At 45.3% G+C, this 26937-nt stretch overlaps 1 protein-coding gene across 1 annotated transcript; it reads right to left on the reverse strand.

The window, feature by feature from the left end:
* On the reverse strand, positions 1-25038 carry LOC133606782 (calpain-5). Its single transcript, XM_061961106.1, has 12 exons — positions 24874-25038; positions 24673-24804; positions 24410-24621; positions 24149-24341; positions 23869-24062; positions 12170-12247; positions 11281-11632; positions 11098-11220; positions 9477-9673; positions 3949-4067; positions 3718-3854; positions 1-231 (listed from the first exon to the last, which is right to left on the reverse strand). The coding sequence occupies exons 1-12, from the start codon at positions 25036-25038 to the stop codon at positions 61-63; spliced, it is 2073 nt and encodes a 690-aa protein (XP_061817090.1). The 3' UTR covers positions 1-60.
* Positions 25039-26937: the final 1899 nt, after the last annotated feature.

The following is a 26937-nucleotide window of genomic DNA, read 5'->3' on the forward strand; positions in this document are numbered from 1 at the left end:
TTTAATATTTTGGGATTTACATGGAAATGTTCCCAAATGTGCCAGTTGCTACGGTAACCATTACAAGTCTGTTAAGCAGACGCTGGAAGATGTCTCCACACACACGCGGCCCCCTGAGCCCGACCGGTCACCTTGTAACTCCATCACGTGGTCTCGGCTCTTCTCGGTCTCGGCTGGGTGGACCCTGGCCCGGCCGAGGATGGAGTCCCACAGCAAGCCTCTGCTCCACAACTGTACACACACAAACACACACACGGAGACACACTTGTCAATATTTGCAAAATGAGAGATGTGGGGTAAAATACCTGACTGGCCTGCTCAAGTGTGGATATCGCCACCATTGTGCAGTACGGGAAGTACATGACATTTACGCAAAACTACAGTATGTAAATGAAGGGGGAAGTACAGTAGTTGCCCAAGGAAACCTAGTGTGTGAATGTGAGTGTGAATGTTGTTTGTCTATCTGTGTAGGCCCTGCGATGAGGTGGCGACTTGTCCAGGGTACGTGTACCCCGCCTTCCGCCCGAAGGCAGCTGAGATAGGCTCCAGCAACCCCCGCGACCCCAAAAGGGACAAGCGGTAGAAAATGGATGGATGGATGGGCCCAAGGAAACCCACACTTTAGCTGGTGTGTGTGCTGATAGTGTAAGGCAGGTGTGTCAAACTCATTTTAGCTCAGGGGCCGCATGGAGGACAAAGTGTGCACACGCGGGCCGGACTATTAAAATCATGGCATTAAAACAAAAAAATAAAGACAACTTCAGATTGTTTCTAAGGATGTCTGATAAATGCTTTAAAATGTAACATCGGAAATTATCGGTATCGTTTTTTTTATTATCGGTATCGTTTTTTTTGTTTTTTGTTTTTTTAATTAAATCAACATAAAAAACACAAGATACACTTATAATTAGTGCACCAACCCAAAAAACCTCCCTCCCCCATTTACACTCATTCACACTCATTCACACAAAAGGGTTGTTTCTTTCTGTTATTAATATTCTGGTTCCTACCTTATATATCAATATATATCAATACAGTCTGCAAGGGATACAGTCCGTAAGCACACATGATTGTGCGTGCTGCTGGTCCACTAATAGTACTAACCTTTAACAGTTAATTTTACTCATTTTCATTAACTACTAGTTTCTATGTAACCGTTTTTATATTGTTTTACTTTCTTTTTTATTCAAATATTTTTTTTAAATTTATCTATCTTATTTTATTTAATAATTTTTGTTTAAAAGGACCTTATCTTCACCATACCTGGTTGTCCAAATTAGGCATAATAATGTGTTAATTCCACGACTGTATATATCGGTATCGGTTGATATCGGTATCGGTAATTAAGAGTTGGACAATATCGGAATATCGGATATCGGCAAAAAAGCCATTATGGGACATCCCTAATTGTTTATTTTGTCTTATTTTGGCCAAAAATAGAACAAACACATTCTGAAAATATTACAACAAAAATATTTAAAAAACAAAGGAAGGATAGAAGAAAGTGAATGAATGTTTAGAACTGAATAAATTCACATATGCATACAAATGTGTTTTCTTTTGAATGACAACCTTTTTCCAAAACACAATGTAGAATGTGAGATATAACAGGATAATGCATACATTTATCTTTTGTTCTCAAAACGGTTACAAAAAAGTGGTACCCCAAAAAGTTTACTGTGGGACCCCATTTTTATGACTTGATGGGGTCCCTGGGACCCCGTTTTGAAAATTCTTAGCGCCAACACTGATGAAGTATTGGTGCGTGGAATACAGCAGCAGGCGGCTGTGGCCTGCGGGCTGGTTCTAATACTAGTCAAATATCATCGCGGGGGCCATAGATCATTCATTTGCGGGCCGGATTTGGCCCATGCGCCTTGACTTTGACACCCCTGGTGTAAGACCTCTACAGGACACACTTCATTTCGGTCCTTTTATTTTGTCAGCGTTACAATAGCGCGCTTCTCTTTTCAAAGATCATCTTTACAGCAGCACTCTTGTGTTTTTAAGAATCTGCTGCAAACATGTGAGTCTCTTACAACTTGTTTGAACTGTACTCGCAGACCTAAAATGAAACGCCGAGGAACAACGCTGGTGCAACTAACTTGAACTAATGACTACTGACTGCGTTTGAAGTAAACAAGCTAGAGCAACACAAAAATAACCTTCCAAAAAGGACAGGACTTAAAGGGGTGCCCTGAGGAACACCTCAGTGTTGTACAAAAAGTGAAGTTGGCACGTTGTGTAAATGGTAAATAAAAGCAGAATACAAAGATTTGCAAATCCTTTTCAACTTATATTCAATTGAATATACTGCATATAATGTTCAAACTGAGAAACTTTTTTTTTTTTTTGGCAAATAATCATTAACTTAGAAATTAATGGTAGCAACACATTGCAAAAAAGTTGGCACGGGGGCATTTTTACCACTGTGTTACATGGCCTTTTCTTTTAACAACACTCAGTAAACGTTTGGGAACTGAGGAGACCAATTTTTGAAGCTTTTCAGGTGGAATTCTTTCCCATTCTTGCTTGATGTACAGCTTAAGTTGTTCAACAGTCCGGGGGTCTCAGTTGTGGTATTTTAGACTTCATAATGTGCCACACATTTTTAATTGGAGACAGGTCTAGACTACAGACAGGCCAGTCTAGTACCCGCACTCTTTTACTATGAAGCCACGCTGTTGTAACACATGGCTTGGCATTGTCTTGCTGAAATAAGCAGGGGCGTCCCTGATAACGTTGCTTGGATGGCAACATGTGTTGCTCTAAAACCTGTATGTACCTTTCAGCATTAATGGTGCCTTCACAGATGTGTAAGTTACCCATGCCTTGGGCACTAATACACCCCCATACCATCACAAATGTTGGATTTTGAACTTTGCGCCTATAACAATGCGGATGGTTCTTTTCTTCTTTGTTCTGGAGGACACAACGTCCATGGTTTTCAAACACAATTTGAAATGTGGACTCGTCAGACCACAGAACACTTTTCCACTTTGTATCAGTCCATCTTAGATGAGCTCAGGCCCAGCGAAGCCGACAGCGTGTCTGGGTGTTGTTGATAAATGGTTTTCATCTTGCATAGGAGAGTCTTAACTTGCACTTACAGATGTAGCGACCAACTGTAGTTACTGACAGTGGGTTTCTGAAGTGTTCCTGAGCCCATGTGGTGATATCCTTTACACACTGATGTCGCTTGTTGATGCAGTACAGCCTGAGGGATCGAAGGTCACGGTCTTAGCTGCTTACGTGCAGTGATTTCTCCAGATTCTCTGAACCCTTTGATGATATTACGGACAGTAGATGGTAAAATCCCTGAATTCCTTGCAATAGCTGGTTGAGAAATGTTGTTCCTAAACTGTTGGACAATTTGCTCACGTCCACAGTTTTCAAAAAAAAAAATTGAAATGTGGACTTGTCAACACTTTTCCACTTTGCATCAGTCCATCTTTGATGAGCTTTTTACACAATGTGCCAACTTCACCGGTTTTGGGTTTTGTAAATCACAACTTTGGACCCTGGTGTTCTATGTTTACTAGCAAGGTTAAAATGTCAATACAAGGATCTGCCAACGTGTTTGCAGTGGTCCAAGTTTTTCTATAGAACAGGAGCAGTCTAGTGTTTGAAGAATTTACTGCAAAATGTTTGACTCCCAAGATTTGAACTGAACACAGTTGAATAGTTCTGGTGCTAGGGCTCAGGAAGGCGTCAAACCTCGACTGAGATGTGAGCATCAGGGTATCTCCTGTAAAAGATGCTCCTCAGGTTGAATTCTGGGTTTCCTTCAGCCTTGAACACCCGAGTCCTGATGGCGGCGCTCTCACATCGAATGATGGCGTAAACATCTGGAACTGCGAGACGAAAGGAACTTAGAGACCTCGGCAGGTTATGTTTTCACATACAAGTTGTTTGGAAAAGAACAATTCAGGTTGTGGGAGGAGCCACCTGTCTGTTTAGGGGGGGAAAGTACTGTCGCCCTCTGGAGGTGGACCGTGGTCACCACGGTGGGCTGAGGTAAAAGACACTGGAACAAGGACGGAGACGGTAAGTCATCCTTCAGTTCCCTAAATACACACAAAGAAAAAAAGATGTTCCCAAATATGGTAAATGGGTTATACTCGTATAGTGCTTTTCTACCTTCAAGGTACTCAAAGCGCTTTGACACTATTTCCACATTTACCCATTCACACGCACGTTCACACACTGATGGCGGTAGCTGCCATGCAAGGCCCTAACCAGGACCCATCAGGAGCAAGGGTGAAGTGTCTTGCTCAAGGACACAACGGACGTGACGAGGTTGGTAGAAGGTGGGGATCGAACCGGGAACCGTCAGCGCCACGCCGTCCCCATGACGGGTGAACGGCAAGCTCAGTAAACACATGGGATAACCTAGCATAATGTTAATGTCAAAATGTGACTATAACGTTAGCGTAAGCTCACGTCGCTATGCTAGTGTTAATGCAAACGTTTGCGTTCTCCTGTCCCACTCCTGAATGCTACTTTGTTTTTGATGGATTAGAAAAGAGTTACAATGTAGTAGTGTTGTCCCGATACTAGATATGTCCGATAATATCGGCCTGCTGATATTATCTGCCGATAAATGCTCTAAAATGTAATATCGGAAATTATCGGTATTGTTTTTTTTTATTAATCGGTATCGTTTTTTTTATATACATTTTTTTATTTTTTATTAAACCAACATAAAAAACACAAGATACACTTACAATTGTGCACCAACCCAAAAAACCTCCCTCCCCCATTTACACTCATTCACACAAAAGGGTTGTTTCTTTCTGTTATTAATATTTTGGTTCCTACATTATATATCAATATATATCAATACAGTCTGCAAGGGATACAGTCCGTAAGCACACATGATTGTGCGTGCTGCTGGTCCACTAATAGTACTAACCTTTAACAGTTAATTTTACTCATTTTCATAAATTACTAGTTTCTATGTAACTGTTTTTATATTGTTTTACTTTCTTTTTTTATTCAAGAAAATGTTTTTAATTTATTTATCTTATTATTTTTTTTTTTTTAAAGGACCTTATCGTCACCATACCTGGTTGTCCAAATTAGGCATAATAATGTGTTAATTCCAGGACTGTATATATCGGTATCAGTTGATATCGGTATCGGTAATTAAAGAGTTGGACAATATCGGAATATCGGCAAAAAGACATTATCGGACATCCCTACCCGATACCAATATTTTGGTACCGGTACTGGTACCAAATTGTATTTCGTTACTTTTTGGTACTTTTCGATACTTTTTTAAATAACAGGGACCACGAAAAATGGCATTATAGGCTTTATTTTAACAAAAAATCTTAGGGTACATTAAACATATGTTTCTTATTGCAAGTTTGTCCTTAAATAAAATATTGAACTTACGAGACAACTTGTCTTTTAGTAGTAAGTAAGCAAACAAAGGCTCCTAATTAGTCTGCTGACATATGCAGTAACATATTGTGTCATTTTCCATTCTATCATTTTGTCAACATTATGAGGGACAAACTGTAAAAATTATTAATCTACTTGTTCATTTACTGTTAATATATGCTTCCTTTCTCTTTTACCATGTTCTATCTACACTTCTGTTACAATGTAATACCGTATTTTCCGCACTATAAGGCGCACCGGATTATTAGCCGCACCTTCTATGAATTACATATTTCATAATTTTGTCCACCAATAAGCCGCCCCGGACTAAAAGCCGCGCCTACGCTGCGCTAAAGTGAATGTCAAAAAAACGCTGCGCTAAAGTGAATGTCAAAAAAACAGTCAGATAGTTCAGTCAAACTTTAATAATATATTGAAAACCAGCGTTCTAACAACTCTGTCCCAAAATGTACGCAAATGTGCAATCACAAACATAGTAAAATTCAAAATGGTGTAGAGCAATAAATAGCAACATAATGTTGCTCGAACGTTAATGTCACAACACACAAAATAAACATAGCGCTCACCTTCTGAAGTTATTCTTCATTCGTAAATCCTTCGAATTCTTCGTCTTCGGTGTCCGAATTGAAAAGTTGCGCAAGCGTGGGATCCAAAAATGGCCGGTTCCGTCTCGTAGAAGTCATCGGGAGTCAGTGTCGCTGTTGTTGTGCAGCAGTTCTGTGAATCCTGCCTTCCGGAAAGCTCGGACCACAGTTGTGACCGAAACTATCTGCCCAGGCATTTACGATCCACTGGCAGATGTTGGCGTATGTCGACCGGCGCTATCTGCCCGTCTTAGTGAAGGTGTGTTCGCCTTCGGAGCTGTGTGAAAAAAGCCACCCGGCCTCTTCGCGTAAACTTCCCTTAACCACTCGCTCATCTTTTCTTCATCCATCCATCCCTTCGAGTTAGCTTTTATGATGACGCCGGCTGGAAAGGTCTCTTTTGGATGGGTGGAAGTTAGCATGGCAAGCTAGAACCACAGTGAAGGATGACTCCTCATTCCCTGTGGTGCGAATATTCACCGTACGTGCTCCCGTTCCACAGTGCAGTTCACAGGAATATCAGTTGCTGTGAAATACGGTAGTAATCCGTGTGCGGATGGAGAGATTGCGTCTTTTTATGATCCGGATCCTTGTCGCGTAGTAGGAGCCATTTTGTGGTCTTTACAGATGTAAACAGGAAATGAAACGTACGGTGATATCCGCGCGTTTTTTCTTCTTCTTCCGGGGGCGGGTGAAGCGCTTCCTGTTCTATGGGGGCGGGTGAAGCGCTTCCTGTTCTATGGGGGCGGGTGCTTTCCTTGGCGGTTGCTTGCGTAGAAGAAGAAGCGCTTCCTGTTCTACCGGGAAAAAAGATGGCGGCTGTTTACCGAAGTTGCGAGACCGAAACTTTATGAAAATGAATCGTAATAAAGCGCACCGGGTTATTAGGCGCACTGTCAGCTTTTGAGAAAAATTGTGGTTTTTAGGTGCGCCTTATAGTGCGGAAAATACGGTAATCACTTATTCTTCTGTTGTTTGATGCTTTACATTAATTTTGTATGATACCACAAATGTGGGTATCAATCCGATATCAAGTCATACATTAGTCATATTCAAAGTCCTCATGTGTCCAGGGATATATTTCCTGTGTTTATAAGCATAATATACATTTTAAAACAACAAGAGAAAAAGATGTGATGCCAAAAAAATATCGACGTAATCATAGTAGTATCGACTAGATACGCTCCTGTACTTGGTATCATTACAGTGGATGTCAGGTGTAGATCCACCCATGGTGTTTGTTTACATTTTGACGTCGTTGAGCTACGGTGTGTAGTGAAGCATATTTAGCTATTCCTCGTCCTGCAGGGATAATACTTGTAAAAAACTCACTTCATTTGTCGCCATGGAGACAAGGATTAGTAATTTAGTAGCTACAACACTGCCGATTGCGGATGGACATTAGCCGCTAACTAGCTAGCCATGTCTTAAAGCACCTCTTCCTGAGGACGTTTTAGTGTTATAACTTCACCTTTCTTGTTAGTTTTTAAGCCAAAATGCGTCCGTTCTCCCTTTTCTGTCTACACACTGTGTCTGCTTGTAAGTACTCTGTGATTGTGCGCTGCCGAACATGCTCGTCTGCTCGTAAAACCAGCAATGACACGACGGGGGAGCGTAGGACCCGTACTTTTTAGAGGCGGTATAGTACCAAATACAAACCCCGTTTCCATATGAGTTGGGAAATTGTGTTAGATGTAAATATAAACGGAATACAATGATTTGCAAATCCTTTTCAACCCATATTCAATTGAATGCACTACAAAGACAACATATTTGACGTTCAAACTCATAAACTTTTTTTTTTTTTGTGCAAATAATAAATAACTTAGAATTTCATGGCTGCAACATGTGCCAAAGTAGTTGGGAAAGGGCATGTTCACCACTGTGTTACATGGCCTTTCCTTTTAACAACACTCAGTTGACGTTTGGGAACTGAGGAGACACATTTTTTAAGCTTCTCAGGTGGAATTCTTTCCCATTCTTGCTTGATGTACAGCTTAAGTTGTTCAACAGTCCGGGGGTCTCCGTTGTGGTATTTTAGGCTTCATAATGCGCCACACATTTTCAATGGGAGACAGGTCTTGACTACAGGCAGGCCAGTCTAGTACTCGCACTCTTTTACTATGAAGCCACGTTGATGTAACAAGTGGCCTGGCATTGTCTTGCTGAAATAAGCAGGGGCGCCCATGGTAACGTTGCTTGGATGGCAACATATGTTGCTCCAAAACCTGTATGTACCTTTCAGCATTAATGGTGCCTTCACAGATGTGTAAGTTACCCATGTCTTGGGCACTAATACACCCCCATACCATCACACATGCTGGCTTTTCCACTTTGCGCCTATAACAATCCGGATGGTTCTTTTCCTTTTTGGTCCGAAGGACACGACGTCCATAGTTTCCAAAAACAATTTGAAATGTGGACTCGTCAGACCACAGAACACTTTTCCACATTGTATCAGTCCATCTTAGATGATCTCAGGCCAAGCGAAGCCGACGGCGTTTCTGGGTGTTGTTGATAAACAGTTTGCGCCTTGCATAGGAGAGTTTTAACTTGCACTTACAGATGTAGCGAACAACTGTAGTTACTGACAGTGGGTTTCTGAAGTGTTCCTGAGCCCATGTGGTGATATCCTTTACACACTGATGTCGTTTGTTGATGCAGTACAGCCTGAGGGATCGAAGGTCACGGGCTTAGCTGCTTACGTGCAGTGATTTCTCCAGATTCTCTGAACCCTTTGATGATATTACGGACCGTAGATGGTGAAATCCCTAAATTCCTTGCAATAGCTGGTTGAGAAAGGTTTTTCTTAAACTGTTCAACAATTTGCTCACGCATTTGTTGACAAAGTGGTGACCCTCGCCCCATCCTTGTTTGTGAATGACTGAGCATTTCATGGAATCTACTTTTATACCCAATCATGGCACCCACCTGTTCCCAATTTGCCTGTTCACCTGTGGGATGTTCCAAATAAGTGTTTGATGAGCATTCCTCAACTTTATCAGTATTTATTGCCACCTTTCCCAACTTCTTTGTCATGTGTTGCTGGCATCAAATTCTAAAGTTAATGATTATTTGCAAAAAAAAAATGTTTATCAGTCTGAACATCAAATATGTTGTCTTTGTAGCATATTCAACTGAATATGGGTTGAAAATGATTTTATTCTGTTTATATTTACATCCAACACAATTTCCCAACTCATATGGAAACGGGGTTTGTATGATTCATTACTATCGCGGTACTATACTAGTACCTATAGTACAACCTTACAATGTACAGTACATCACAAAAGTGGCTAAAGAGCGCCATAGCGCTTCTTGGATACAGGTGTAGACAAAAACAGCTAATTAGCATTAAAGCTACAGACACAAAGTAAGGCTCACAAAAAGTCTAAAATCCAGCATCAAGGCTGGACTGGTTTGGACAACACGCTTCAGAAAAGTATGTGATCAATACTACAATTGGGTAAAATGTGTCCACACCTGAGTTGGACATGGGAATGGGAGAAGAGACGCACAAGGAAGTGTCCGGTGGCCCCTGGCTGGAAGGTGGTGGGCAGCACCACGTAGCGACCCGGTGCCAGGGTGGCCTTCAGCGTGATGCTGCGGGAGTCCATGTAGACGGAGCTGGCCGCCTGCTCCACGACACGCTGCACTCGGCTGCTGCGGTTCACCTCCACCTGGGCACAGACAAAAGACATGAAAAGTCTCTGCTCTCCATGAAGGTTAAAGTGAAGTGAATTATATTTATATAGCGCTTTTCTCTAGTGACTCAAAGCGCTTTTACATAGTGACACCCAATATCTAAGTTACATTTAAACCAGTGTGGCTGGCACTGGGAGCAGGTGGGTAAAGTGTCTTGCCCAAGGACACAACGGCAGGGACTAGGATGGCGGAAGCGGGGATCGAACCTGGAACCCTCAAGTTGCTGGCACGGCCACTCTACCAACCGTGCTATACCGTTAAGTTAAAGTTAAAGTACCAATGATAGTCACACACACTAGGTGTGGTGAAATTTGTCCTCTGCATTTGACCCATCCCCCTTGTTCACCTCCCAGGAGGTGAGGGGAGCAGTGAGCAGCAGCGGTGCCGCGCCCGGGAATCATTTTTAGTGATTTAACCCCCAATTCCAACCCTTGATGCTGAGTGACAAGCAGGGAGGTAATGGGTCCCATTTTTATAGTCTTTGGTATGACTCGGCCGGGGTTTGAACTCACAACCTACCGATATCAGGGTGGACACTCTAACCCAGTGGTTCTTAACCTGGGTTTGATCGAACCCTATGGGTTCGGTGAGTCGGTCTTAGGGGTTCGACGAAGGTCAAGACACACCCGACTCATCGTGTAAATAAAAACTTAAGTTATCACACAACTCTTATGCTTAAAGGCCATTGCTATAGTTGTTATCAATTGTGCTGAAGTTGCAAAGGCACAACTTGTAATCTTGCTTTCCGAGTTGTCTCGTGTCAGCAGTTTGTTTCCAGACCCTGCCTGCTGACAGCCAAGGATGGACATCGAGTACCTCAACGCAGAAGAAACAGAGCCAGGCCGAAATCACGAGTGTCAGCACATTTCCATTCTGAATAATCATGTGTTGTGTCTACTGGGGCTGCTTGCATTCCCCCTCCCTTCAGAAGCAGTCTCAGTGATGTTAACTAGGGACCTCCCGAATAAATAGAGGTGCACGTGGGACTGTACCTTAGAGCGTAGGGTGAAACTGTAACTGAGTGTGCAGCCCAATACGTCTCTCCTCATGAGTAACATTCAACTCTGTCTCTGCTTGATTCCTTCTTCTTGTCTTGTGTAATAGATAGTTCGGTGTTTGAACCTGACAGTAATTTGTTGTGAGTTTATGCACTGTGTTGGTTTTGTTCTTGGAACAAGGTGATGTTCATGCACGGTTCATTTTGTGCACCAGTAAAAAAACATATAACTTTGTCATGAATTAAAAAAATATATATATAATAATATTTTTCACTAAAGAAGGATTCGGTGAACGGACATTTGAAACTGGTGGGGTTCGGTACCTCCAACAAGGTTAAGAACCACTGCTCTAACCACTAGGCCACTGAGTAGGTGCCTTGTGGTCAACCACAGCCTCTCACCTTTAGGACTTCGAATCCGATTGGCAGGTTGTCGCCTCCTCCGTCCTTCCGGCGTATTCTCTGGTCCTCCTGTTGCAGACACATGAGCACCTCTTCCTCGTGGTCTTGCACGTCAAACATGAACTAGAGGAGGAAGAGGCTTCAAGCTCATGGTTCTTTTCAGAAGATTCCTGGTTTGTTTACCTGTGGATTGTGGAGGAACGTGTCCTTGTGGTTGATGCATCCTCCACACCTGCTCCTCTTGTCCACGTGGACCTCCCGGCCTCTGTTTAGCTCTTCCGCATACTTTGATTGATACTTTGACACTTGTTTGAGGTGCCTTTTGTTCCCCCATGGCTCCTCAACCTGGTTTTCCTTCCTTCGGCTTAACATGCAGACAGCCGATGGAGGCTGGTTGGTGGAGGACAGCGCCGGCGACCACTCCCCGTAACAGCGCACCTCTCTCCAGTGGGCCCTCGGCCACAGGAGAGTTCTCTCCACCAGGCGGCACACTACCACATCCGTGAAATAACGACAGAAGTCCTCAAAGTCCATCCTGAAGCCAAGAGAGGATTCAGAAAATGCTTCTTATCAAAACACTACAGCACTCCCAAGTGGACAAATAGGTGTACTACACAAACATGCTAACTCATGTCTATAGAATAGAATAGACTTAGACTTAGACTTCCTTTTTATTGTCATTCAAATTTGAACTTTACAGTACAGATAAGAACGAAATTTCGTTGCATTAGCTCATGGTAGTGCAAGATAAAAAATCAATAAGGTGCAGATATAAAAGAAAGTACTTCAATGATCCCTGGGGGAAATTCAGCACCACAGTTCGCTCACAATAAACAATAAACACTCAGGTATTTTTTACATGTGAATAATATAAATACAGTCTATTATACAGCATCATTCACATGTGAATAATATAAATACAGTCTATTATTCAGCATTATTCACGTGTGAATAATATAAATACACTTACATTTGACAAGTCTGTAGTACATATTGAGACAGTCTTCTTAAATTATAGTGCTACACTTTGTCACAGTCTACATTTCAAGTGCAATAAAACATGTCTAGCTACCAGAACTCGCCAACGTCTCGAACTACAAGTCCGATCTTCTCCCTCTCTGCACGGCTCATCTGCTGCCACTCCTGCGACCTGCAAGGACAGTGACATAGTCGACCCAATTCGATTATACAAGATAATCGACAACGATTTACAATTGTTACTTAATAAAATGTTAATTAATAGGCCACCAGAAATGTTTGTTTACACTTGTATTCCTTTAGGTCAGGGGTCAGCAACCCGCGGCTCTTTAGTTCCGCCCTAGTGGCTCCCTGGACCTCTTTCAGAGATGTGTGAAAATGGAAAAAGATGGTGAAAAAAAACTACTTTTTGTTTCAATATATTTTCTGTAGGAGAACAAACATGATACATACCTTCCTAATTGTAAGAAATCCCACATGTTATACATTGCTTCACTGATGAAAGTATTTGGCAAGCATTGTTTTGTCCTACTAATTTCAGCGAACCTTGAACTCAACATAGTTTGTGTACATGTCACTATATGCCACTCCTTCTTTGTCTCATTTTGTCTACCAAACGTTTTATGCTGTGCGTGAATGCACAAAAGTAAGCTTTGTTGAGTTTATTGATTTGCTGGAGTGCTTATCAGGCATGTTTGGTCATCATTATGCCTCATTTGTAGGTATATTTGAGCTCATTTAATTTCCTTCACTCATGTCCTCTGTGTGGGCAGCACGGTGGAAGAGGGGTTAGTGCGTCTGCCTCACAATACGAAGGTCCTGAGTAGTCCTGGGTTCAATCCCGGGCTCGGGATCTTTCTGTGTGGAGTTTGCATGTTCTCCCCGTGACTGCGTGGGTTCCCTCCGGGGACTCAGGCTTCCTCCCACCTCCAAAGACATGCACCTGGGGATAGGTTGATTGGCAACACTAAATTGGCCCTAGTGTGTGAATGTGAGTGTGAATGTTGTCTGTCTATCTGTGTTGGCCCTGCAATGAGGTGGCGACTTGTCCAGGGTGTACCCCGCCTTCCGCCCGATTGTAGCTGAGATAGGCTCCAGCGCCCCCCGTGACCCCGAAGGGAATAAGCGGTAGAAAATGGATGGATGGATGGATGGATGTCCTCTGTGTATTTGTCACGGCGTGGGCTCTAACCCGCTTTTCTCCGGCAGCTGGGTCTGCCAGCACCTCCATTGGCAGCGTGCCGAGACACGCCCCTGCTCGCGCTTGCCGCATCACGCCCACATGCCGGCAAGGCTGTGGGCGATCAGCAATCAACACACCTGGGATTGATGAATACGAGCTGTATATAGACCAGCGGACTCAAGGATCCTCGCCGGAACTTAATCTTCTATCGTGTACCGTAAGCCGACTACCCAGCTTTATGTTCTCGCTCTCTCTCTGCGTTTTCCCCTCCGTGTTTCATTTTTTCTTCCTTGTCGTCCTCCCCAGCAGTCTGCCTTGTCCCCGCGTCGACAAGCTGAGCGTCTCGTCAGCCATAGTTTTCTCTGCTTTCCGGACTGCCTCTTCGATCCTCGACCCCCGCTTGGACACGGATCTCCTACGCCTCGCCATTCGCCCTGACCATCTGCCTGCCCCACGGACTGCCTACATGCCTTGTTCCTCCTCACTCCTTCTTTGTCTCATTTTGTCTACCAAACATTTTATGCTGCGCGTGAATGCACAAAAGTAAGCTTTGTTGAGTTTATTGATTTGCTGGAGTGCTTATCAGGCATATTTGGTCATCATTATGCCTCATCATTATGACCATCTGCCTGCCCCACGGACTGCCTACATGCCTTGTTCCTCCTCACTCATCACTCTGGTAACATTCAGCAGTTAATTCCTACACATAGTCTTACACCATACACCCTTTGGGTTTTGTCATACTCCATTCCTTTGTTTAATTAATTATATTATTCTTTATTTATTATATTATATTATTTATATATATATAATAAATACATAGAGCAATATTGCCCCCTTGTGCCTGTGCCGTCAACTCCTTCCAGCATACATAACAGTATGTAATTTATATGTGCATGTCTCATGACACATTATCTGTATGTACTATTGGTTGCATTTCTCATAGTTTTTTGTGTGCCATGTTGTTCCAGACCACAGCAGATGTTACCCAACTTGCAAATATTGTAATAAATCCATTAAAAGAAGACAGCTTGCCGTTTCCTTAAACTTGGATACACACATCTACTACACCTTTGGCCATTCTAAGACAGTAATTTACAGAAGTTATCTTATCCTGTGAGAAGCCTCCATTTTACCCATGATTTCCAATGTTGCAAAAATGTGTAGAATAAAAATTAGAATACAACATTTCTGTCAACGTGTGCCAGCCTTTGATAGTAGGCTAATATAGCGAATATAGACACTTACTATTGAAGAACTATATGGATAAATTGATGTTGTTGTTGTGCTGGGACTCTTCACCCGTGAGCGTACTCCGGTTAGAGAATAAGGACACCGTTTTACGTTTCAACTTCTTTATATGTGACTTTGTAGCAGCAGCAGCTAAGCACACTCCAACATACGCACTGTTCAACACATTGCCCGAAGGACCCCGAGAGGTAAACATAGCTGCCCGGTAAACTGCCTGACTCAAAAAAACTCAACTTAAAGGTGCATGACTACATTAGTAACTTGTTTACGTGAGCAATAATATAGTCAATTATATTCAACAATTAACATTAACTAGGGAACTTTATCTTCTATCTTAATCACTGACAGAGGGAATTTATAACAGCCGCCCCCTAAATAGCATGGCAATTTTGAAACAAACATAAATTCCCACAGCAATCCTTTAACCAGGATTATCTTCAGGAAGAGCTGACAGCTGGACCAGCCGAGCAACTGGTCTCAGGTAAGTCTTCTTGCCAACTTTGACTTCAGCAGTCCGTATACATCCATCATCACTTGCATTCAACTTTACCACCCTCCCCATTGGCCAGTGAGCACGTGGAAGCTGAGGATCAACAATCATCACAACTGTGTCCAGGGGGAGATGATCTGTGTGTTGGCGCCATCTCTGGCGGGTTTGAAGAGAGGGCAAGTAGTTCCTGATAAACTGTGTCCAGAAGTGGTCGGCCATCATCTGGCAATGACGCCAGCGCCTCCTGGGGAGGGTGTCAGGGGCATAGGTAACTTGTGGAAGAGAGGCATCCTGCCGCCCCATCAACAACATGCTGGGCGTCACTGGGTCTGGATCGGCCACATCCGAGGATACGTATCCTAAAGGCTTGGCATTGAGGATGCCTTCCACTTCGATGAGGAGTGTGAGCAGAACCTCTGCTTGGAGCACTTGTGCACCTATGACCACTTGTAGGGATTTCTTGACTGATTGGATCTCACGCTCCCAGACACCACCAAAGTGGGGAGATGCTGGCGGGTTAAGACGAAACTTAATCTGTTTTTCTGCAAGCCGCTCCTGCAACTGTGACTCCATTGCTGCAAATGCCTCCTTCAGCTCCTTATCTCCCCCTCGGAAGTTAGTCCCTTGGTCAGAGAGGACCTCAAAGGGAGTGCCTCTCCGTGCGATGAACCGTCTCAGTGCGAGGAGGAAAGCATCTGTGTCGAGGCTGGTGAGTAGATCCAGATGTATACATCTCGTCGTGAGACATTTGAAAATGATCCCCCAGCGCTTTTCACTTCGCCTCCCAGCCTTGACCATGTACGGTCCAAAGCAGTCCACGCCTGTTGAGAAGAATGGAGGTTTGAGCAGCCGCAGACGGGCTGAGGGCAGGTCTGCCATCCTCGGCACCACTGGCTTCCCTCTCCACTTCATGCAACCAGTGCAAGCTCTCTGATACTTCTTGATAGCCTGCCTTCCTCGCAGAACCCAGTAGTAGCGCCTCATCTCTGCAAACACCCTATCAGGTCCAGGGTGGTGTAGCTGAGCATCCATCTCTTTAATGAGGAGTGTGGTGACTGCATGACGGGGATCCAACAGTATTGGGTGAATGTCAGTGGGGCTAGAGCTGTCTAAACGGCGCAGGCGTCCTCCAACCCGTATAAGACCCAATGTAGGGTCTAATTCTGGGGCGAGCGTACTCAGCCTGCTGCTGGGTGGTACATGCTTGCCTGCTCTGAGGCATCTGATTTCTTCAGAGAAGCCGTCTGCTTGGCTGGTTTTGAGCAGGTGGACTTCAGCATCTCTTAGGTCACACAGAGGTGAAGCAGGGTCAGCTGCCGCCCCATGAAGAGACTGTTGCGTAGCCTTGACCAACTCTCTCCAGCTGCTGAATCGGGTGAGATCTGGTATCTTGGGTGGTGGGCTGGTCTGTGTGAGAGCACAAAAAACACTGTGTTTTAACTCACCACGGTCCTCTGGCTCTGTGATGCTAGGACATGATGGCCATTCATCCGGTGGACGGCGAAGGAATGCTGGTCCCTGGATCCAACGATTTGGCGCAGCCAGCTCAGCTAACGTCTTGCCACGGGTGAGATCGTCGGCCGGATTGTTAGCTGTATCCACATACCTCCAGGTGTGTGAGGCAGTCAGCTCCTGGATCTCAGAAACCCTTGTTCCCACGAAAACCTTGAACCTGCACGACTGAGATGTCAGCCAGGTGAGAACTGTTGTGGAGTCAGTCCATAAGAAGGTCTGGGCAATACACAAGGTGAGCTCTTTGTGAAGGAGGGAGGACAGCTGGGCTCCTGTCAGCGCGGCACAGAGCTCCAACCGTGGCATTGACTGCTGGCGTTTTGGGGCCACTCTAGACCTTGCCATCACAAATGAGACATAGACAGTGTCATTAGTTCTTGTGGTGAGATATGCCACTGACCCGTAGGCTTGCTCAGAGGAGTCACAGAAGACGTGGAGAGTGTACTCTGTGGTGTCAGTAGCAAGCTCCAATGGTGCATAGGTTCGAGGGAGGGAGATGTTGGCCAGCTCGGGGAGTTCTCTCTCCCAGCTGGACCAGGCCTGGAGGATGTCAGGAGGGAGATTCGGGTCGTCCCAGCTCCTCTTCTTTGCCCACAGTCTCTGGACAAGAATCTTGGCCCGTGTAGTGTACGGGATAATGATCCCGATCGGATCATACTGGCGGGCGAGTACCTTATAGATGTACCGCATAGTAGGGGTCTCACTCTCTGGAGGCTTTGGCTTGAAACCGAGCCGATCAGATGGACAATACCACCGCAGACCAAGGGCCGGCTCCTGTGGATCGTTGCTCTTCTCGGCCAGCCACAGCTCTGTACGTTCAGATTGGGCACTGGAAGGCAAGTGGGAGACAACACATGAGAAGTTACTTGCCCACTGTCGAATCTCAAATCCTCCTGAGGCCAGACATTGTCGCATCTTGTCCACCAGGAGCTTGGCTGACTCAGTCGTTGACAGGCTCTGCAGACAGTTGTCCACGTAGAAAGACTGTTCGATGGACTGCAGGACGTCTTCATTTCCTGCAGCACATTCTTTAACATGTTTTTGCAGAGCAAATGTTGCACAACACGGGCTGCTCGTGGTACCAAATGGCAACACCTGCCATTGGTATACGTCAGGCTGTTTCTGCCTTTGCAGGTTTCTCCAAACAAACCTCAGCAACGGCTGGTCCTCCGGTAGAAGCCGAACTTGGTGGAACATGGCTCGGATATCTCCACTGATGGCGACAGCGTGCTGGCGGAACCGCAGGAGGACCCCGATGAGAGATGGGCCGAGGGTTGGACCTGGGAGAAGCTGCTCGTTGAGAGAGAGACCACCATGATTAAAGGAGCAGTCAAAGACAAGGCGATGTTTGCCATTGTGATGGACGAGGTGATGAGGTATGAACCATGACTCACTGGAGCGGTTTCCCTCTCCCTCCTGGAGCTTTGTGACACACCCACCATCTATAAGCTTCTGGATCTCTGCTTCGTATATTTTAGCTTTGACAGTGTCTTTAAGCAGTCGTCTCTCTGTGCTGCGTAGCTTTGGCATCACTGCTTCAACATCTGCTTTTAGTGGTGGTGCGCCTTTTACCCGGAGCAGGGGTGTAGTGTAGCGAAGTGTGTCACCAACCTTCACTCTCTTAGTGCGTGCTTCCAAGACGCTCACCGCTTCCTGGTCCAGGCGAGACCGCACTGCTAGCCGCTCGCTACGGAATGGGAGCACATCAAGCTGCCAGAGGCGTTCGACTTGTTGGTAGATGTCATCTGGTGTAGGCTTGAAGGCGGTGTAGTAGCATGATGCAGCGGGGGACTGTGAACCATCTGGGCCTTGGAGTGTCCAGCCGAGTGCTGTATGGATAGCCACGGGTCCTCCCTTTGGGCCAAACCTCACAGGTTCCGTAGCAGTGATCAGGTGAGTGTAATCTGCACCAAGGAGCAGCAGTGGTTGCACCTTATTAAAGCTCTGCAGTTGTAATCCTCTCAGGTAGCGGTAGCGTCTCTGGAGCGCTGCTATTGGATAAGATTGCTCTGTCAGGGTAAGTCGACCTGCTGTGTAGGCCCTCTCAACCAAATGCTGCTGTGATGGTGATGCTGGAGAAGCTACATGAAAGTCGACTGATGCTCCAGTGAGGTGAACCACATCCTGACGAACAGTCCGCAGGGTGAGGGACTCTGCTCTGCCTCTGAGCTTCAGGTCTCGAACTGCAGCCGGGAGTATTATAGTGCGTTCAGCTCCATCATCGAGGATTGCATAGGTCTGCAGTGATCTGGTCCCATGACTGATGATGATTGGCACCACCTTGAGGTATACTTTCCCTCCCTGCATCGAGTTAGCCGCTGAGGTGCAGTCTTTGGGTGTGATGAGGAAGATTTGGGGGCCCGGCCTGGTGATGTCATGCAGCACTCTCAGGTGGATCTCCTGACACTCACTGCAAGGTTTCTTTAACGTGCAGCTCTCTTCATCGTGGTTAGTACGGCCACAGTTACGACAGCGCTTTCCGCCTGTTATCCACTTCTCGATTTCCTGTGTTGAGCGTTGAATAATATCTGGACACTGCGACAAGTAGTGCTCTGTACTCTTGCAGAAGAGACACATCCTTTTAAACCTTTGTTGCTTAGCTGCTGGCCGAGTCGTTTCGGCTGATTTGGGCTGGTCTGCACCGTGATACACAGAAACAGGCCGAGTCCGAGGCCGGGGAGTAGGGACAGGTCTGTCTCGATTGGCAGGCTGTGCTCCTTCAGCTCGATGGCGCTGTGCCATTTTTGCGGACAGTCTCTGAGCTTCTGCCTTCACCTTGAGCCACTCTGCGAGGTCTCTGAGGTTGTATGGATTTAGGCTGCTGGTGCTAAGGCGCCCCTGAACCTGCAGATGCTCCACAAAGTTGTCTCTCATGTGTCTAGGGAGTTTGCTAAGTAGCCGGTCAACATGGCCAGTAGACATCACTTCCATCCCATTAGGCCCTTCCAATGAGGTTAGCATTCCCACCAGCAAGTCAACGTTGAGGGCGAAGCTCTGGAAAGATTTAGGGTCTCCTGATTTGAGATCAGGAGAGTTCAGGATGTCTGCAATCTCACTTTGTGCCAACTGATGTGGTTGCCCGTACTGTCTCTGCAAAGCCTGCATGGCGGCAGTGTAGGGCTGTACATAATGTCTATGTGACTGAGCTATTAGCTTGGCTTCATCCAGGACCAAGTGTTCCATAAGCACACGGTATTTGTAATGTTCAGAAAGTTCAGTGTGTGGATTGAGCAGGTGATCTAACGCCATTTTTAAGTCAGCAAACTCTCTCTCACTGTCATGCACCAACTTAGGTAGTTCAGGTATTGGAACAGGCTGTCTGGGGGACTGGGTAGTGTACGGTACCTGCAGTGGTGTATACTGAGACTGGGGGCTGTACTGAACCTGTTGAGCTGATGGGGGCTGTTGCAGAGTGAAACCAGCAGGGGGGGACACCAGTTGATATGCTGGCTGAGTTGACGGCGGAGACACAGGCTGGTAGAGTTGCAGCTGTTGGTTTTGCGGTGGCAGTGGTGACTGGTATAATGGCTGTGTAGCGATGGTTGATGGAGGATGATAGACAGTCCCCAGGGGAGTGGCAGCGCTGTAGGGCGATGGATTGATAACTGGCTGAGTGCCAGCCGCAACAGGTAGCTGTGGTGCAGAATATGGCGCTGTTGCTATCTGGGGGGGTTGATAGGCTGGTTGTGCAAACAGTGGAGCGTGTTGCTGCACGGGCTGTGCAGACGGGAGTGGGGTGTATTGCCACACTGGCTGTGCGGACGGGAGTGGGGTGTATTGCTGCACTGGTGCTAGATTTACTGGTGTTTTCTGCATGGGCAGGTATTGCAGTTGTGCAGCTGGTGGCACTCTTTCCTGTACATTGTTAATCATTACTGTGGTAGGCTGGTTAGACGGGTAGCCTGATGTAACTGATGTCTGTGGGCTGGCATAACTCACTGCTTGTGAAGCTTGAGGTGTAGGCTGCAGCATAGAAACGTTCAGCGTAGTGAGGGGAGACGGTGCCCATGCAGATGTCACAGTTGAAGGCAGAGACTGCGTCAGTGTGTAGTTCTCCTGTCTACTACCTGGTGTAGGAGTCATCGCTGCTTGAAGCTTTAGTGGTGTAGAGGTGGTATGTGGCAGTGTAGACAGGTGTGGCTCATGCTGAAGCAGCCTAGATGATCCAAGATGGAGGCTGGATGGCTGTGACAGAGGGGTGCTGTGAACTCCTGGACAGCTTAGCCAGGGTGATTGATATGTTGGGACGCTCATATTGAGAATAGCTGGTGGCCGCAGAACAGGAGAACCCTGCCTGCTTTGATAGCTCCGCCCCGCGTGTGCCGCCGATGGATGGCTCATATGGCATGTTAGCTGGCTGGGCAAGTCTCTAGCATGTATCGCCATGTTCCACTCGCTCACCTTGTCGGCCGCTCCCGGCGATAATGGACGATCGGGGTTAGCGTGCGCTCCGTGCGGCTGATCCTCCATACACACAGACTCGGTCTGTAGGCTGAGTGACTGCAGCCGCTGGGCGCCGACGCTCTCTCCTCGGTCCTGCGCGCGGGCACCGTGAGGAATGAGGGACTGTGGAAGGCTAACCTGGTAGCTTTCTAGACGAGTTGGAAGCTGTCGCTGTCTTGCTCCGAGTGCGCCGCCGTCTGCCGCTGTTGTTAGCGCGGTGTCCATTTCTCCGTCGCGAGTGAAGCAATCCGGCTCGAAGGACCAATATTGAAGAACTATATGGATAAATTGATGTTGTTGTTGTGCTGGGACTCTTCACCGTGAGCGTACTCCGGTTAGGGAATAAGGACACCGTTTTACGTTTCAACTTCTTTATATGTGACTTTGTAGCAGCAGCAGCTAAGCACACTCCAACATACGCACTGTTCAACACATTGCCCGAAGGACCCCGAGAGGTAAACATAGCTGCCCGGTAAACTGCCTGACTCAAAAAAACTCAACTTAAAGGTGCATGACTACATTAGTAACTTGTTTACGTGAGCAATAATATAGTCAATTATATTCAACAATTAACATTAACTAGGGAACTTTATCTTCTATCTTAATCACTGACAGAGGGAATTTATAACACTTACATCATGTGTTGCCTTCATTATAACACTTATATAAGACTTTTAAAGTCATTTTGACAGTAGGCTAATATAGCTAATATAGACACAACATGTGTTGCCTTCATTATAGCACTTATATAAGGCTTTTCATTTTTTGCGGCTCCAGACAGATTTTTATTTTTTTATATTTGGTCCAATATGGCTCTTTCTACATTTTGGGTTGCCAACTCCTGCTTTAGGTAAATACTTGCAGCTAAATAACCCAAACAGAACTGGATAAACATGACATTTGCAGTAAATGTCATGTTAACAGGACATTTTGCGCTTTAAGCCTGTTCATTTATTTTTCACTGTGGTTATACAGTATACAGGGGCACCGAAAAAACTAAACCCATAAAAACTTTGTTAAATCCAAAAAAGGTCCAGCAAGTTTCAATACATTTGCTGACATTAAAGGGGAACCGCTCTTGTTTTGGAATTTTGCCTATCATTTACAATCAACATAGTAATCATGGCATTCATGAGAGCCAACTACGACTACTGTACTTTGGTACAAATAATGATCAACAATTGTATATTTTTGAGCCTGAATATACGGAGGATGAGCTACAAGTTTTACAAACTGGGTGCTAAGCAGATCATGCTACAGTGAAACACTAAACCAAGTGTCACAAAAGGGGGCTCCACGGCCAAATTTGGCCCGCCGGCTGGTTTTGTTAGGCCCGCCAAAAGGTGGCTTCCCAAATTCAATACATATTCCTACTGACCTCTTTCAAGTTTACACAAATGTCCGAAAAGTTACAGAGCATCCGGACAGTATTCACAGAGCCAATAAAGTTGGCGTAGCGCATGCTGGTGCCTCGTTGCGGGAGCTTTATCCAGGTTTAAACCCAGTAATATGCCTCAGTCACTTACTAAAGGCATTTTGAATTATACAATGTTTCTGTGTTTGTAAAGAATGATGATGAAGGATGATTGAGATAGGACAGGACAGAGGTCGGCAACCTTTACCAGTCAAAGAGCCATTTTGACCAGTTTCACAAATTAAAGAAAACAATGGGAGCCACAAAAATCTTTTGAAATTTAAAATGAAATAACACTGCATACAAAGTTTGTTTTTTTGCTTTGTGCTATGTATAAACCAAGGGTCTCAGACACGCGGCCCACACCTTAATATGAAAATTGAATGTTAGTGCGGCCCGCGGGTTTTATAAGCGGGTTTTATATGAATGGCGCTTGGCTGTTTGGTTTTGGTTCAAAGTGTGGCGCATTATTAGTAAGAGTGTTAAAGTTGTTTTATATGGCCACCGTCAGTGTAACCTGTGTGGCTGTTGACCAAGTATGCCTTGCTGTCACTTACGAGTGCAAGCATAAGATGCATATAACAAGAGGCTGGGCTGGCACGCTGTTAATACAGATTGTAGAGGGCGCTAAATGCTGTACCATCATGGCACGTCCTTATTATTATTGTAAGGGTGAAAATCGGAGAATATTAATCCCGAGAGTTTTCTGCGAGAGGCACTGAAATCCGGAAGTCTCCCGGGAAAATCGGGGGGGTCGGCAAGTATGCAGCTGAGCCGCATCAGAGTGATCAACGAGCCGCATGCGGCTCCGGAGCCGCGGGTTGCCGACCCCTGAGATAGGAGAACTGATGGAATAGCATGATATCAAGGCTGAAGGTTATTCGTATGAATTTATAAACTATTAAGGTCTTGGGTTCGATCCCCGGGCTCGGGGTCTTTCTGTGTGGAGTTTGCATGTTCTCCCGGTCAAGATGTGGGTTCCTTCCGGGTACTCCGGCTTCCTCCCACCTCCAAAGACATGCACCTGGGGATAGGTTGATTGGCAACACTAAATTGGCCCTAGTGTGTGAATGTGAGTGTGAATGTTGTCTGTGTTGGCCCTGTGATGAGGTGGTGACTTGTCCAGGGTGTACACCGCCTTCCGCCCAAATGCAGCTGAGATAGGCTCCAGCACCCCCCGCGACCCCGATAGGGACAAGTGGTAGAAAATGGATGGATGGATGTATATTATATATATTATTATTATATTTAGCTACAGTTTTTTTATACGAAATGTACAAAAGTGCGGGGCCACAAATGCTGAATTGTGAATACCCAGGGATCCCCTGTAAAAAAGTTTAGGGTTTTATCGCATCAAATCCAACGAGCAGCTGCCTGCTCTTATGATTTTATGAAAATAAGCCCAAGGTTGTAAAAGAAGGGAAGTACGGGTGAACTGTAAAACTGTCCATTTAACATCAGCAAAGCTGTTATTCCCGACAGTACAGTGATTCCACTCACCGCTGACTCCAAGCACCTGTCCAGTCTGTGGTTCCCCACGGGTTCCTCATGCGCGCCAAAAAGAGTCGGCACGTTCCGGTGGCCTTCAGGAGCTTCTCCCCACGCCACACTTTCCTCACCGCCGTCACCCCGTAGGCGTGTCCTCGCACGAGGCCGCAGTCCAACACAGACTCCACCGTCTCGCCTTCAGCTGGCTGACAACAACAGAATGTATGAACTTGCTGGCGCTCTTCTGCTCGGACAGGGCGAAGATTGATGATTTGTCAGAGGATGGACATACCCGTATAGAACTTGTAATGAGAGCTTTGTGTTCGTGGGCCTTAGCCAGCATCTGGAAGAGAGCCTTTCTCTCGTCGCCGTGCCGACTAAGGGTCCCCCGATCCAGGCTGAGAGGCTCTGAAACCCCTCCAGTGAAGTCAATGAGGGCCTCTGCAGTGTTTCCTCCCTCCAAGGCCTCATAGCAGCCATTAAGCCTGCAAGGACGCCAGCAGTGAGACAGCCAATAGAAGGTCTGCATGGAGGTCACACCGCAATGACTAACTTGGCGTAGGCCTTCTCCAACAGGGCGCTCCAAAACTCTCTGGGTGTGGCTGAACGGCAGAAGAGGAGCATGCCGTCACCGCTGACAGGCAGCCGGTCGTCCACAACCACATCCAACCAGCGACCAAAGCGCCAGAAGCGGAAATGAAAGATCCCTGCGTACAGGTCCTGGCGCTTCGGGTTCCACTCCTGGTCCGTGTGGTCTGGGATGACCTAGGAGTAGAAGCTATCACACTGAGGAAGACAATAATCCAGGGAAGCTACCTTTTTCCACAGGGTGGGCTCGGAGGCCAAACAGGAAATGGCTGCCACCATCCAGCAGTTACCCAGACTGCCTTGGTGCAGGTCACGGGTGCTGATGCCGTCCACAAACAGACGCGGGTCCTTGCAGATCTCCTGAGACGGACAGACGGGGAGTTGACAACCTGCAGGTATAGCGCTCGTGAAGCGATCCCAGATTTTTACCTGGGGCCTCTTCCAGGTCACACCTGGCGGGGGCGCCCTCTTGTAGAAGAGCGACTGGGCGGCGGCGGGGAAGACGGGGTCCTTGAAGAGAACGCCGCGGCGCAGGCAAGCTCGGCGGAGCTTGTAGAAGCTCTGACCTTGGAAGTCTGTCACTCGCTCGGACATACTAGACCAGGGGTCACCAACGCGGTGCCCGCGGGCACCAGGTCGCCCGTAAGGACCAGATGAGTCGCCCGCTGGCCTGTTCTAAAAATAGCTCAAATAGCAGCACTTACCAGTGAGCTGCCTCTATTTTTTTAAATTGTATTTATTTACTAGCAAGCTGGTCTCGCTTTGCTCGCCATTTTTAATTCTAAGAGAGACAAAACTCAAATAGAATTTGAAAATCCAAGAAAATATTTTAAAGACTTGGTCTTCACTTCTTTAAATAAATTCTTTTTTTTTTTACTTTGCTTCTTATAACTTTCAGAAAGACAATTTTATACAAAAAATACAACTTTAAAAATGATTTTAAGATTTTTAAACACATACCTTTTTTCCTTTTAAATTCCTTCCTCTTCTTTCCTGATAATTTAAATCAATGTTCAAGTAAATTAAGTTCTTTCATTGTAAAGAATAATAAATACATTTTAATTTAATTCTTCATTTTAGCTTCTGTTTTTTCGACGAGGAATATTTGTGAAATATTTCTTCAAACTAATTATGATTAAAATTCAAAAAAATTATTCTGGCAAATCTAGAAAATCTGTAGAATCAAATGTAAATCTTATTTCAAAGTCTTTTGAATTTCTTTTAAAATTTTTGTTCTGGAAAATCTAGAAGAAATAATGATTTGTCTTTGTTAGAAATATAGCTTGGTCCAATTTGTTATATATTCTAACAAAGTGCAGATTGGATTTTAACCTATTTAAAACATGTCATCAAAATTCTAAAATTAATCTTATTTAGGAAAAATTACTAATGATGTTCCACAAATTCTTTTTTTAATGTGCACTTAGAGAAAATATAAAAATAAAGTGTTGCATATTGATATTTATCCGTTTCTATATATATTTATTGTGAGAAATCATTAAGATGATCAGTGTTTCCACAAAGATAAATATCATTAATTATTAATAATAACATAGAGTTAAAGGTAAATTGAGCAAATTGGCTATTTCTGGCAATTTATTTAAGTGTGTATCAAACTGGTAACTCTTCGCATTAATCAGTACCCAAGAAGTAGCTTTTGGTTTCAAAAAGGTTGGTGACCCCTGTACTAGACCATAAATGGATCAGTCGTATCAATAAATGCGAAACACCAATACAGGAAGTGCTGCATGACGTGCTTTATACTGTAGCTATAAACACACATGATCACAATGATGTGCCCTTTACCTTTTAGGTGTAATGTTGCCAGGTGGTCCAGGATCAGGGCGTGCTTTGCTCACAAAGACAGAACGTTTTGCTCATCCTCTTCTGGTCTTTGGAGCAACACTGTCTTCTTCTTTGGTACGCTAAGAGTCATCTCCACCTGCATCACAGCAACAATGCTGAAACCAAGGTGCGAGTGAACGCCTGTTTTTTATCTGTGCGTGGCGAGCAGGCTCTGGGATGTTTGCGTCCATGTGCATGGTTACGCTGCAGTGTAATTTTACCTGTCTACACACACACACACACATGAAATATGCAGTAACTATACACCTGGTGACATATTACAGCAGAAGGAAGCCACACTTACTTAAGAAACACTTTAGTTTCAGTCACACAACACTTACCTGTGTGTGAACACCAAAAGCTGACTTTTCAGGAGTGTGTGTGTGTGTGTGTGTGTGTGTGTGTGTGTGTGTGTGTGTGTGTGTGTGTGTGTGTGTGTGTGTGTGAGTGTGTTCTTGTATTTCTACCCTTCTTGAGACATCAACAAGGAAAAGTACCTTCCATATGAGGACCGGTGAACAAGTTGGGACCGAAATCATGGTCCCAATACGGAAAACCATTGCATCTAATAGACAATGTCTCATTTGCACCCCTAGTGGTGAAATCTATCAAAATTAGGGTGGTCCCAAAAATTTGAAGTGCTCCCCC

This window comes from Nerophis lumbriciformis, linkage group LG05 (assembly GCF_033978685.3).
Source record: "Nerophis lumbriciformis linkage group LG05, RoL_Nlum_v2.1, whole genome shotgun sequence".
Taxonomy (NCBI): Eukaryota; Metazoa; Chordata; class Actinopteri; order Syngnathiformes; family Syngnathidae; genus Nerophis; species Nerophis lumbriciformis.

What these genes read in the sequence shown, in the direction of transcription:
- LOC133606782 (XM_061961106.1), bottom strand. Translation starts at nt 25,038, where the DNA reads ATGTCCGAGCGAGTGACAGACTTCCAAGGTCAGAGCTTCTACAAGCTC. An exon ending in AGCCCACCCTGTGGAAAAAG is followed by an intron (nt 24,622 to 24,672) that starts GTAGCTTCCCTG and finishes TTCTACTCCTAG; the next exon opens with GTCATCCCAGACCACACGGA. An exon ending in CGTTCCTCCACAATCCACAG is followed by an intron (nt 11,221 to 11,280) that starts GTAAACAAACCA and finishes TTCCTCCTCTAG; the next exon opens with TTCATGTTTGACGTGCAAGA.